General features: G+C 51.8%; 1 protein-coding gene across 1 annotated transcript in view; it reads left to right on the top strand.

The window, feature by feature from the left end:
- The window catches only part of GCN1 (GCN1 activator of EIF2AK4), a 67,272-nt gene extending 55,953 nt beyond the window's left edge, over window positions 1–11,319 (top strand). Inside the window, exons 47-58 of the mRNA XM_004053986.4 lie at window positions 150–242; window positions 520–663; window positions 750–1,019; window positions 1,245–1,358; window positions 1,832–2,062; window positions 3,845–4,038; window positions 4,166–4,280; window positions 6,555–6,651; window positions 7,244–7,392; window positions 7,824–7,931; window positions 9,083–9,301; window positions 10,605–11,319. Coding sequence (XP_004054034.2) covers window positions 150–242; window positions 520–663; window positions 750–1,019; window positions 1,245–1,358; window positions 1,832–2,062; window positions 3,845–4,038; window positions 4,166–4,280; window positions 6,555–6,651; window positions 7,244–7,392; window positions 7,824–7,931; window positions 9,083–9,301; window positions 10,605–10,730 — 1,860 coding nt within the window. The 3' untranslated portion in view covers window positions 10,731–11,319. The remainder of the gene's footprint in view (window positions 1–149; window positions 243–519; window positions 664–749; window positions 1,020–1,244; window positions 1,359–1,831; window positions 2,063–3,844; window positions 4,039–4,165; window positions 4,281–6,554; window positions 6,652–7,243; window positions 7,393–7,823; window positions 7,932–9,082; window positions 9,302–10,604) is intronic.
- Window positions 11,320–13,158: the final 1,839 nt, after the last annotated feature.

The following is a 13,158-nucleotide window of genomic DNA, read 5'->3' as shown; positions in this document are numbered from 1 at the left end:
TCAGACTTGGCTTTGTGCTTCGCCTTCGACAGTGAGGAAATGTGGGTGCAACAGGAGGGAGGGAAACAAGTGGAGAAGGAAGTTGGCGGTGGCTGGTTGAGACAGCAGAGATGCAGATTCCTCAGGGTTGTCCCCAACACCCTCTGCAGGATGACGAGGAGGTGTCAGAGTTTGCCTTGGATGGTCTGAAGCAAGTCATGGCTATTAAGAGTCGTGTGGTGCTGCCCTACCTTGTGCCCAAGGTAAATCCCAACATGTGGTCAACACCCTCTGGCTCCAGGGCATTGACATTCCAGGGCCTGCAGTGAAGACCAGTTCTGAACGTAGATGTTGGGGGGCTGGGGGAGGAGGGTGCAGTGCAAGCATTACATCCTTCCCCTGTTGTCTTCCAAGATATGCTGGAGTAGATGCTTGGCTCTGAGCAGTGGGCTTGGGCTCTCTTGCCCACCAGTCTGTTCCCAGAGCCTAGCGCAGCACCTGGCACAGTATTCACTGAGTTAATGTTTGTCATTCCACCAGCTGACAACGCCACCTGTCAACACCCGGGTGCTGGCTTTCCTTTCGTCAGTGGCTGGTGATGCCCTCACCCGTCATCTTGGCGTGATCCTCCCAGCGGTCATGCTGGCCCTGAAGGAAAAGCTTGGGACCCCAGATGAGCAGCTGGTAAGGGGCGAGCCTGCTCCTGCTTTCTCATGTCCCGTCTGCCCGGAGGATCCCTGCTCAGCACACATGTCCCTTGTGGTTTGCAGGAGATGGCCAATTGTCAGGCTGTGATCCTCTCCGTAGAGGATGACACAGGGCACCGGATCATCATCGAGGATCTGCTGGAGGCCACCCGCAGCCCTGAGGTGGGCATGAGGCAAGCTGCTGCCATCATCCTCAACATCTACTGTTCCCGCTCGAAGGCTGACTACACCAGCCACCTGCGGAGCCTGGTCTCGGGCCTGATCCGCCTCTTCAATGACTCCAGCCCTGTGGTTCTGGAGGAGAGCTGGGATGCCCTAAATGCCATCACTAAGGTGAGGGGACTGCTGACCCCACAGCCAACTTTTGCTTTTAGAAAATTCCAGACATTTACAGGAATAGACTTATAAGAATCCCCCGTGTACCTGTCACTGAGATTCGGCGTTTACCCACTCGTGGCAAGTCTTGTTTATACTCCTGCCCACGCTTTCCCCATATATTCTTTGGAAGCAGTCTTGAGAGGGCTGTACATCCTCTCGCTTTTTCCTGGATTCCTGCAGAAGCTGGATGCTGGCAACCAGTTGGCACTCATTGAAGAGCTGCACAAGGAAATCCGGCTCATAGGGAACGAGAGCAAAGGCGAGCATGTGCCAGGATTCTGCCTCCCGAAGAAGGTAAGCCAGGGCCTCGTGCAGGGGGCTGTGGGCATGCAGTCTGTTGTGCCCTTCTGGCCCTTACCCCTGTCCCAGGTCTGCGGTAGGGGCTGCTGGAGCAGTAGCCATGGTGGTTGGTGTTCAGCACCTTCGCAGACAGCATGTTTTCTTCCATGGCAGTCAGATGGGGACAGGGTTCATGCTGCCTTTGGTTTAAGCTCTGCAGATCACCTTGGCCAGAGTGAGTGGGCCACAGGGTAACAGCAGTGCATGTTCTCTCTGTGTGATAGGCCTGTTGGGGCCCTTGTCATCTTTTCTCTGCCAAGACCGTTCCATAGCCAGCCCTCTCAGGCTGTGATCCTGAGATTCAGCCCGAATCAATATCTCCCATGGAGTTGAGGGGAGGACAGCTGTCAGGACCACTTTGCTTGCATGGGAGACACCAGGGCCCAGGGTGTTTGAGATTTGACTCTCAGTTGTGGTTCTCTTGTCAGGGAGTGACCTCCATCCTTCCAGTGTTGCGGGAAGGAGTCCTGACTGGCAGCCCTGAGCAGAAGGAGGAGGCAGCCAAAGCCTTAGGCTTGGTAATCCGCCTGACCTCGGCTGACGCCCTGAGGCCCTCCGTGGTCAGCATCACTGGCCCTCTGATCCGTATCCTGGGGGACAGGTTCAGCTGGAATGTGAAGGCGGCTCTGCTCGAGACACTCAGCCTCTTGTTGGCTAAGGTGAGTGGCTGATGAGTTTGTTCAGATCTTAGAGAACAGGTCTGTCTGCAGGAGCCTGATACAAGGTGTCATGTAGCAGCAGGGCAACAGGTTTATTGTGGAGAGCAGCATAGCAGAGGGAGGTAAGACCTTGGACTTCAGACATGCTACACCATGGGTCAATTCCAAGTCGTCCTTACTAGCTCTGTGACCAGGATGACCTTGGGAAAGCCATATAACCTAAGCCTGTTTCCTCACCTACAATGTGAGACTAATAATACCAGCTGCCTCATGAAGGGCTGCTAGATATGGGGATTAGATGAGGTTATGTCCAGCATGATGCCTGCTACATACTAAGCACTCAGTACATGTGAAATACTATTATTTTGAAAAACTACTTTTTCAAAGGAAAAAATTCAGGACCACGTAAATACAAGGAAAACATTGTTTAAAGATATTGCAGTTTTTGGGTTTTTTTGTGTTTTGTTTTGTTTTGTTTTGTTTTGTTTTTGAGACGGAGTCTAACTCTGTCACCCAGAGCTGGAGTGCAGTGGCGCGATCTCGGCTCACTGCAACCTCCGCCTCCTGGGTTTAAGCAATTCTTCTGCCTCAGCCTCCCAAGTAGCTGGGATTACAGGTGTCTGCCACCACACCTGGCTAATTTTTTTGTATTTTTAGTAGAGACAGGGTTTCACCAGGCTGGTCTCGAACTCCTGACCTCGCACAGCTCAGATTTACCAGCTCCCCCTATCCCCTTTGTGTGCCTGCCACAGCCTGCACACCCACCCAACTCCAGTATTTCCAGACCTTCATTGGCACTGAACCTCCAAACAGTCACTCTGGTTTTCCTAATTAACAATAAGTAAGCCGGGCGTGGTGGCTCAAGCCTGTAATCCCAGCACTTTGGGAGGCCGAGGTGGGCAGATCACCTGAGGTCGGGAGTTCGAGACCAGCCTGACCAACATGGAGAAACCCTGTCTCTACTGAAAATACAAAATTAGCAGGGCATTGTGGTGGGTGCCTGTAATCCCAGCTACTCAGGAGGCTGAGGCAGGAGAATTGCTTAAACTCGGGAGGCGGAGGTTGCAGTGAGCTGAGATCGCGCCTTGCACTCCAGCCTGGGCAACAAGAGCAAAACTCCGTCTCAAAAAAAAAAAAAAAAAAAAAAAACAGTAAGTAAATCTTTACTCTTGGACCCACCTGTATTTTATCAAAAGCGTGCCTGTGTTTCTGTATAGTCAGGGGTTGAACTGGATTTTTAGTTAGGTGGGTACACATTTGTGCAGGGAGGATTCTCCAAGGTCATTTGTTTCACAGGCTTGTTCTGAGGGCTGAATGTGGAGTGCGTATCCTGCTGTCAGTTGCTCAGTAGATGGGCTCTGCAATTATACGCTGAGTCCCTTTCCCTGTCTTGGCATTAGAACTGTGCTTCAGCACTGCCGATAGTCTGCCCTGCTTGTTAATGTATTCAGAGGAGGGTTTGAATCACTTATCGATATGGACAGGTCTCCACTAAGCCAAACCCCAACGCAGCCAAGGCTGCGAGACAGCTCCCTCAGATAGCGGCCGCCGCCTCCTCGGCCTCCTGCTCCTCCAGTGTATCAAAGCATGCTGGATATGACCAGGAGGCCAAGCGAAACCTGTCTGTGTTTGGCCTCTCTGATGGGCTATCTGTCCCCAGCCCTGTATGAGAGCTGGACTCGCTGTGGTGGTTTGGGATTGTCATTTGTTCTCATGCCTGTGGTACACTGTGGCTTTGGGTCCACCACAACTGTCTTTCATGGATGTGGGTTCCTCCCACAGGTTGGGATTGCCCTGAAGCCCTTCCTGCCCCAGCTGCAGACCACTTTCACCAAAGCCCTGCAGGACTCCAACCGGGGGGTGCGCCTGAAGGCCGCAGATGCTCTGGGGAAGCTCATTTCCATCCACATTAAGGTGGATCCCCTCTTCACAGAGCTGCTCAATGGCATCCGCGCCATGGAGGACCCAGGTGTCAGGTACGGCGCTGGCAAGGGAGCACTGTGGCCTCCAGGAGGCCAGGGCTTGCTGTGGGCCGAGCCTGCGCTGGCAGGAGGGGTGGTGGTGGAGGCACCCAGGGCTTAAGGCGGTGCATTGCTTCTGCAGGGACACCATGCTGCAGGCCCTGAGGTTTGTGATTCAGGGAGCAGGGGCCAAAGTGGATGCCGTCATCCGGAAAAACATCGTCTCACTCCTGCTGAGCATGCTGGGACACGATGAGGTACGGCTGCAGGCAGGACTAGTGGCAGCACTGGACCACTGGTTTCCCTCCTCCTCCTTAGGTTGAGTTCTTCACTTTGTGTTAGAACCAGTACAACTCAGTAGTAATAAGCATTCCTGACATTTCTATCACCCTGTATGCTTCACCAACATTTCCTTGGGTTTCAAGGGAAACGGGGCAGGTATTGTGGATATATTGGTTATTTCTGTTTGTTTGTTTGTTTTTTGGCTGAGTCTTGCTGTGTCACCCAGGCCGGAGTGCAGTGGCACAATCTCGGCTCACTGCAACCTCCGCCTCCTATCAAGCGATTCTCCTGCCTCGGTCTCCCGAGTAGCTGGGATTACAGGTGTCCGCCACCATACCCAGCTAATACTTGTACTTTTAGTAGAGATAGGGTTTCACCATGTTGGTCAGTCTGGTCTCAAACTCCTGACCTCAGGTGATCCACCCGCCTCGGGCTCCGAAAGTGCTGGGATTACAGGCGTGAGCCACCGCGCCCGGCCGGTTATTTCTATTTTATAGATGAGGCAAGTAAGCTTTGTAGAGACCCAGACCTCTCACCTATTTGCTCTCTGATCTTAAAGAAGTCACTTTCTCTGTCTGCCTCTCATTTCCACTTTTGTAAAATGAAGAGGTTTATTTATTGTTTTGTGAAACATTTGCCGAGCTAAAGGGCCTATCCCAGAGGTGCATAGACCTCGTGGTCACAGACCTCAAGAAACTTAGTGTGTAGTGGGATAAATGGTCTCCAGGGTGTGTCCCGGTGGCAAGTCTTAGAGGTCTATTTTTGAGGGTGAGACTTGTCTGGGCCATACCCAGCAAGTAGTAGAGTCCAAACCAGAAGCCCTGGACTCCTGGTTCTGTCCCAGTTCCATCAGCCTCACCTAGTCTGGAAGCATCTGTCAAATATTTGGCTGCGAGCACTGTGGGGCCAGTAGGGAGTTGAGTCTATGGAGAAGAGTTTTCTGTTCCCTTTTCAGGCAGCCCTCTGTTGTGGTCTGATTTACTTTGTAGGGCCAATCTAGGAGGAGAGGGCCTTTGGGCTCACATGGTTTTACACTTCATTGACACACACACCCACACACACTCCTCCTGCCCACACCCCCAACACACACACTTGCTGCTGCACCTCCCACGGCTCCAAAGGCCTAGTTCTGGTCCCCAGGCGCCAGCTGTCGGACTCCAGCCCCAGCCTTCTCTGTGGGGACAGACGGGAAAGTCTGCTGTCTTGGTCACAGTCTGTCGGGGCTTCTACAGAGTCATGTGTACAGTGCAAGCAAAAGTTAGTATTGAAACATATTTGCATTTTACCACAGTGCAGCTTAAAATAGATGAAGTTGGAGAGAGTCGGTGTCAGAGCCAGCTTTAGCTTGGCACCTGGGCTTCTGCTTCGACCTCAGAGGCCCAAACTGCTGTCAGTCCATTCTCTTACCCTCTGAACCTCCACTCAGATTGAAAGTGGCAGTTCAGGGTGCCAGCCTGGCATTAGCTTTTTGGGTTATTGAGTCCCTGGTTGGTGGTTTGTTTTGGGGACATGTTGAGTTGGCACCTGTAATAAGGAACATAACTTAAAATCCTCTCTTGGTATTCCATAGTTAGCTGGCCAGGGAGGAGCACGGAGCCGCTTGCGTACCTGGCTCTGATTTGAACAGGAAGTGCTTGCCTTTCCTTATCTTCCTTGGCTTGATGAGTGGCTTTAGTTTGACTTCCTAGGATGAACCCAAGTAATTTCGGTGGCAGTGGGGCACTCATGCTGTAGGGAGATAGCAGGAGTCATTCTGGCCACAAGATGACACAAGCTCTGTGGGAGAAAGGAGCTCAGAGTGGCCGTCTCTAGCTGGCTTCCCTGGTGGCTGGGGGCAGGTGCCTCCCCTCCTGCCCCTCCCACCCCTCCCTGCCTCACAGGGCTGTTGATAGTAATTGAGATAATAAATATGAAACATTCAGCCTTCCTAAGAAGAAAGGTGCTATGTAAATACAGTTATTACTGCTATTACGAGGATGATTACCATATGCATACACACTGGGGTTTTCTATAATTAAGTGAAGTGCTGGCTGTGTAATGTTTAACTCCATACCAGTGGCAGAAAAAAAAAAACCAATCTGGCAGGGGAGCACGAGTGCCTACAGGAAGGACTGGATCTTGAGTCTCTGAGTTGGCTTGTTCCACCTTCTTTGTTGCTGTCCGTCCTGGGCTCTAGAGCTGCCTGCCCTGGTTCCCACACAGCTGGTGTTGTTCCCTGCACCCCGTCACTCCCTTCTCTTCCCTGTCAGGACAACACTCGCATCTCCTCAGCCGGGTGCCTAGGGGAACTGTGTGCCTTTTTGACTGAAGAGGAGCTTAGTGCCGTTCTACAGCAGTGCTTGCTGGGTAAGTACACTGGAGAGTTCCCCTTCAGGGACCTGGGCCTCTCAGCCCTAGCGAAGAGTCGACGGGCATCTCCCTCCCTCCCTCAGAGGATCTTTTAGCAACTGGACTGTCCTTTCCTTGGGAATCCAGCAGTTAAAGCAAAATCCAGGCCAGGGGTGGTGGCACTAACCTGTAGTCCCAGCTATTCAGGAGGCTGAGGTGGGAGGATCAGTTGAGCCCAAGAGTTGAAGGTTGCAGTGAGCCTTGATCACGCCCCTGCACTCTAGCCTGGGTGACAGAGCGAGGCCGTGTCTCTAAAACAAACAAACAATACTGAATTTGCAGTGGTCCCGTAGCCCTGAGTGTCTCTGCTCAAAGAACACAGCTGTAAGCCCGGAGTGGTTCATGAGCAGGCTTTCCTTACTTTCCTTAATGTGCCGCTTTGGGGAGCTTCTGCCAAGATAGCAGGGAGGTCCATGTGAATGTGGCCTGGAGTTTTCCTTGTGCTCTGGGTCAGCACACTGGTCTCCAGCGGGTTGGGCCCATGGGCCTCATGGGTGCTGGGGATGTGCTGTAAAATACCGGTTGATCCCAGTCGTGTCCTTCCACCCAGCGGACGTGTCCGGCATTGACTGGATGGTTCGGCACGGGCGGAGCCTGGCACTTTCCGTGGCTGTGAATGTGGCTCCTGGCAGACTTTGTGCCGGCAGATATAGCAGTGATGTTCAGGAAATGATCCTGAGCAGTGCCACGGCGGACAGGGTAAGGCATTTGGGCCATGTCCCATAGGCATAGGCCACATCCCATAGGCAGCACCTTGTGGACACAGCACGGGTGGACCCCAGACTGGGGCTTAAGAAGCTTGGGTCTAATTTTACCTTTGTCAGTAACTTGCTGTGCCCTTGGACCAGCACTTGATCCCTTTGGGCCCCAGTTTCATCATCTAAACAAGGAATTTGGGTTGAAGAATCTAGATGCCCCTTCTGGGTCAGGTCTTGGATCCCTGTTCGTGGGAACCAGTGACTGTACTCATCTGCCTCAGCCGGGGCAGCCTGCCTGAGAGCTGCCATGGTGTAAGGGGTGATGTGGTGGTGATGTGGTGGAGGGTCCTGGAGATTACTATGAACTGGGGTTTTCCTGGCTCTGGGGAAGGGGTGGGGGGCCTCCCGTCTAGCGCTGTCTGTTCTCCACAGATCCCCATTGCGGTGAGCGGGGTCCGGGGCATGGGCTTTCTCATGAGACACCACATCGAGACAGGCGGAGGGCAGTTGCCAGCCAAACTTTCCAGCCTGTTCGTTAAGGTGAGTGGGGGCCAAGCATGTGTTTAATCCCTAACACCTGGCTTGTGAGGAGGTCCTAGGATCAGAGACCACCAGCAGTGCGCCCTCAACTAGTTGTGTGCTAGTTCTCCGTGGACGGCCTCCAGGAGATCGCTGAACACTTAGGGATGGAATGTAGGGGGTTTCTGTGTGTGCTTTCCACTGCAATAAAGCCTAACTTTTTGTCAGATTCTCAAATTGACCTGTGACTCTGAATCAAGTTAGGAATCGCTATTTTAGGCATTCTTTCTAGGCACCCTAGTTTTGTAAAATTAGATACAGACCTGGGTTCCCATCTTAATACCTATCTTTTCCCTCCTTCCTCTTCTAGCTGGCCCAGCACTTCTGGGTGTGGTTACTGTGCTGTGTGCCAGGCCCTAGTTAGGAAAGCTAAGGAATGTGCCAGCAGGGCTCCCGTGGCCCGTGTGATATGGCGTGCTTCTGAAGCATTACTGTGCACAGAAGTCAGAGCCAGGGTGCATTTTAGTGAGATGGGGCCATGCCTGGTACTCTAACCAGCTCTCAGCAACAGTGTCAGTGGTGCTGTGCATGGACCTTGCCTTGAGTAATGAGGTTCCCAAGAGTGACTGCCTCCCCCCGCAGCACCGAGAACCCACGGAGTTTCTGAGGGGCCTGATTCGATTGAGCCTTGTCTGTGATGACATCAGCCTGCACCCGCTTGTTCACTTGGCATTATCCTGAAGGTGTAGAGATGAACAAGGCAGACAGGATCCCTGGAGCCCATGGGAAGGACCCTGATATAGATAAGATTGGCAGGGGGCACCTCTAAAGGATGACATGGGAGCTGAGACCTGCAGGATGGGAAGGAACTAACCTAGAGAGGATCCGGGGCAAGCACGGCCCAAGGTGTGGGACCAGCCAGGGCAGAGGCCCGAGGCCCTGGGATGTTCGAGGAAGTAAAAACGCATGCGGGCTGAGAGTAATGACCAAGGGGAGAGTGGCATGAGATGAGGGTGCAGGGAGCCAGGGTCGAGTCATGCTGGGACCCTCCCACAGGAGCAGGGGGGGTCAGTGTTCATGCTGTAGGGAGAGTGTCGAGGCTGGGCATTTGGGCTGCTTCAAGGAACAGATGACGTGCCTATCCAAAAGCCTGTTTGTGGTTCTTTTTACAGTGTCTGCAGAACCCATCCAGCGACATCAGGCTGGTGGCTGAGAAGATGATCTGGTGGGCAAATAAGGACCCGCTGCCTCCCCTGGACCCCCAGGCCATCAAGCCCATCCTGAAGGCTCTTCTTGACAACACCAAGGATAAGAACACCGTGGTCAGGGCCTACAGCGACCAGGCAATTGTCAACCTCCTCAAGATGCGGCAGGGCGAAGAGGTGTTTCAGGTGGGAGCCTGGGGGGCCTCACCAGGACGTGTTGTGAGCATTTGTCTTTCAGCTCTTCTTCAGCATGGAAATATTTAAACCACAGGCTCTTCTCTGCCACCACGGATGTGCTAGCTTTCAGGAGCAGATTAAGATTTGGGTGACTGGGGCTGGGCACGGTGGCTCACGCCTGTAATCCCAGCACTTTGGGAGGCTGAGGCTGGCAGATCACCAAGTCAGGAGATCAAGGCTAACACGGTGAAACCCCGTCTCTACTAAAAATACAAAAAAATTAGCCAGGCGTGGTGGGCGGCTGTAGTCCCAGCTACTCGGGAGGCTGAGGCAGGAGAATGGCGTGAACCCAGGAGACGGAAGTTGCAGTGAGCTGAGATCATACCACTGCACTCCAGCCTGGGTGACAGAGCGAGACTCCGTCTCAAAAAAAAAAAAAAAAAAAAAGATTTGGGTGACTGGCCCAGTACCTGAAAACACACATTCCCATGGTTTTCAGACTTCTTTCCGAGCAGGGCCCTTTCTTCAAATAAAATCTCACATGACACCCAAACAGACATAGCAGATCCCAGGAGAGCTGCCCAGAGGAAACCCAGAGTTGTGTTCACTCAGTCCCCAGCCCCCAGCAACCTTGAAAGCCCAAAAGCTGGCCAGCCGCGGTGGCTGACGCCTGTAATCTCAGCACTTTTGGGAGGCCAAGGTGGGCGGATCACCGGAGGTCAGGAGTTCGAGACCAGCCTGACCAACATGGAGAAACCCCGTCTCTACTAAAAATACAAAATTAGCCAGGTGTGGTGGCACTATGTCTGTAATCTCAGCTACTCGGGAAGCTGAGGCAGGAGAATCGCTTGAACCTGGGAGGCGGAGGTTGTGTTGAGCTGAGATCATGCCATTGCATTCCGGCATGGGCGACAAGAACGAAACTCCATCTCCAAAAAAAAAAAAAAAGCCCAAAAGCTGCAACTCCCACTGCCTCGTCTCATGAAAAGCATGATGGGGCCAGGTGCGATGGCTCATGCCTGTAATCCCAATACTTTGGGAAGCCGAGGTGGGAGGATCACTGGAGCCCAGGAATTCAAGATCAGCCGGGCAACATAGGGAGACTCTGTTTCTAAGAAAAAGGGAAAAATAGAAAAGCATGATGAGTGTTTTCATTGGCTTTCCCTGGATCCATCTGAGTCCCTTATTTTGCCGGAGTCCACCTCAGTGTCTCTAGTTCTGGGGTTAACATTCATTTTTGTCTTTCTCCAATTGGAGAACGTGGCAGCCTTATGTTCTGACTATGTTTCCTCCCACTCATCCTTCCCCACAGTCCCTCTCCAAGATCCTGGATGTGGCCAGTTTGGAGGTGCTGAACGAGGTTAACCGAAGGTCCCTGAAGAAGCTGGCCAGCCAGGCCGACTCCACGGAGCAGGTGGACGACACCATCCTGACATGAGAGGCCTGGGCCAGCAGCAGCATTGCCACTCCACATCTTTGCTCAATGTTTTCATTTTTGAAAATACATTTGTTCCAATGGGGAGCTTGGAAGATGGCGTTCCCAGAAAGTATTTTAATATATCAATAGACCACAGCCAAAGCCTTAAATCAAACCCACACACAACTGAAAATTGCCTCCTCCATCTCTCACCTTTTCCTGTGGAGAAGAGAAGGAAAAGCGCACGCATGCGCCTCAGCAAATGGCAGCCCAGGAGCTGTTTGTCCAGTTTAGCATGGCTAGGTCTGGAACTATAATAGCAGGGTCAGACTGTGGGTTCCTCTTCTCCTGTGCTTGAGCTCTGGTTTGAGAGCTGGCGCTACCAACCTTTTGCCTAGATCCCGAGTGGGGCACAGACGGTGGATCTCTGCCCAGTGTGGTGTGTCTGGCTTGGCTTTTCAATATTGTGAGGTCTGAATGGATCTGACCCCTGTCAGATGAAAATGATCCACAGCTCTGGCAGTTCCCAAGTCTGGGGAGGGGTATAGGTTTGAAAGGCTGTTTGAAAGAGGAATGTTTAATAAAGGCTTTGATTTAATCTTGATATAAACAGATTTTTAAAAATCTCCACCCATTAAACATGAAGCTTCCTGCGTCAGGAATAAGGAAAGGTTCGCACCTGTTTTTGTAAGTATTCACAGTTCTCTGATTTCTGGACGTATCTCCTGCTTTCGAAAGTCTTAGCATTCCCTGTAGACTTCTGTAGACTTCTGTCCTGAGGTTGGGTTTTGAGAGGTGTGCAGTCTGGCCTGTGATCTCCCCCAGTGTGGAGAATGCGAAGATCGAATTAGCCACTTTCCTGTTCTGTTCTGACTTGGAAAGGTAGGGAGCTTCTGGTACTCAGGTTGTAAAGAGAAATCCAGCCTCTCTGTGAATAAGAAAGGGCCACATTCCTATAGTTGAAGGACTTGGAAGAGGAAGCCAAAGTTGCATTTCAGCATCTGCCTCCTTTATGAATGACTTCCTTCCTCCTGATTCTTAGAAGGCTCGTGACACACACATTCTGTCTGATGGAGCACACCCCGCTGGGCCTAGTGACGCAAGTTTTTCTGGGCTGTTCACTGGCCACAATACAGGACAAACCTCTGTCAAAATTACTGGTCTGAGCTGTAAAAGGAAGAGAAAAAGTGGTAGTGGCAAACTCACTTTATAAAAGGTATAAAAATGCTATGCCAAAAAAAGCAAGACTTTGGTTATTAATAATGCAGCCAAGGTGGAAAGTAGGCCTGTGACTCAACACTTCCAATGAATAAGGCAAGGTGACCTCTGAGGCACTTCTCATGAGCCCTGTTTTCTTGCAGCAGACATGGTGTCAGCTGGCTTGAGGTAACTGTAGAATCCCAGGGCTGGAAGGGACCTTGAGAGGTCAGCTGAGTCCTTGTAGCCAGAACAGCCAATGGCTACAACTTTTGGTAGCCATGGTAACTGTTCTCTGCCTCTGGAATTCGGATGGTCATCAGCATCCTCCCAGCTGCCAAGGGCATGTGTCCATCAGGCTGTCTGCAAATGTGTTCTCCTCCACCAGTCAGCTGTGGGGAGACACAGGAAAAGTTTCTGTTGAGGGGCATGAGCTGGGAAACCTGTTAAGCTGTGAGACCATCTTCACTGTTTCCTCCAGGGTCTTGGATCAGATGCTGATATCCACCTGTGGCTTTTAGCCCCCCTTCTGCAACTGGGAGGGGAATCTGACGTACTTAGAGGTATCAGACACTCATTAAGCAAAATCCAAAGGAAAAACACCAGATACCAGTTCCAGAAACTGGAGGAGGATGAGCTCTCTGTTTGGAATGGATGGAGCTTGACTGACAGACGGGGATGACTCAAAGGCTCCCAGAGCATATTGAGTTGCATTCTCTGAGTCTGGAAGGAGGGTGTAAGCTCCCAGGAAGTGAGCCATGAAGGACTGTCATGGACATGCCAGGGGAGCCCGCAGAAAGGACCTTGTCACCCCAAAGTCCTAGCAATCCTGAGAACAGCAGCCCAGACCAAGCACCCTGGGGACATTGAGGTTAGCAGCAGAGAAGCAAAAGCTGTTTGTCCTGGAGGCTGGTAGAGCTGTTTCGCCTTGGGCAAGTCATCTGACCTCCGTGGGCCGGTTTCCTCTTATGTACAATGAAGAATTTGGAAGAGAAGCTCTAAAAATTTATTCTCAAAGTTATTCTGTAGGTGGTGGTACTCTCTAGGTTAATGGTACTACAACAGATGACATTTGCTATCATTTCATTTAGTCCTCTTAACAGTTCTATGAAGCGGGTTCTCAATACTATTTTCTAGAGGAGGAAACTGAGGCACAGAGAGGCCACTCGCCCAGGGTCATATGGCTAGTAAATGGCAGTCTGTCCCCAGACCTCTATTTTTAGCCTTTCTCTTAACTTCTCCTATGCCGGCT

Source organism: Gorilla gorilla, chromosome 10, assembly GCF_029281585.2.
Source record: "Gorilla gorilla gorilla isolate KB3781 chromosome 10, NHGRI_mGorGor1-v2.1_pri, whole genome shotgun sequence".
NCBI classification, from domain to species: Eukaryota; Metazoa; Chordata; class Mammalia; order Primates; family Hominidae; genus Gorilla; species Gorilla gorilla.
The sequence above is the reverse complement of the archived record's forward strand: the minus strand, read 5'-3'. Positions and strand labels throughout refer to the sequence as shown.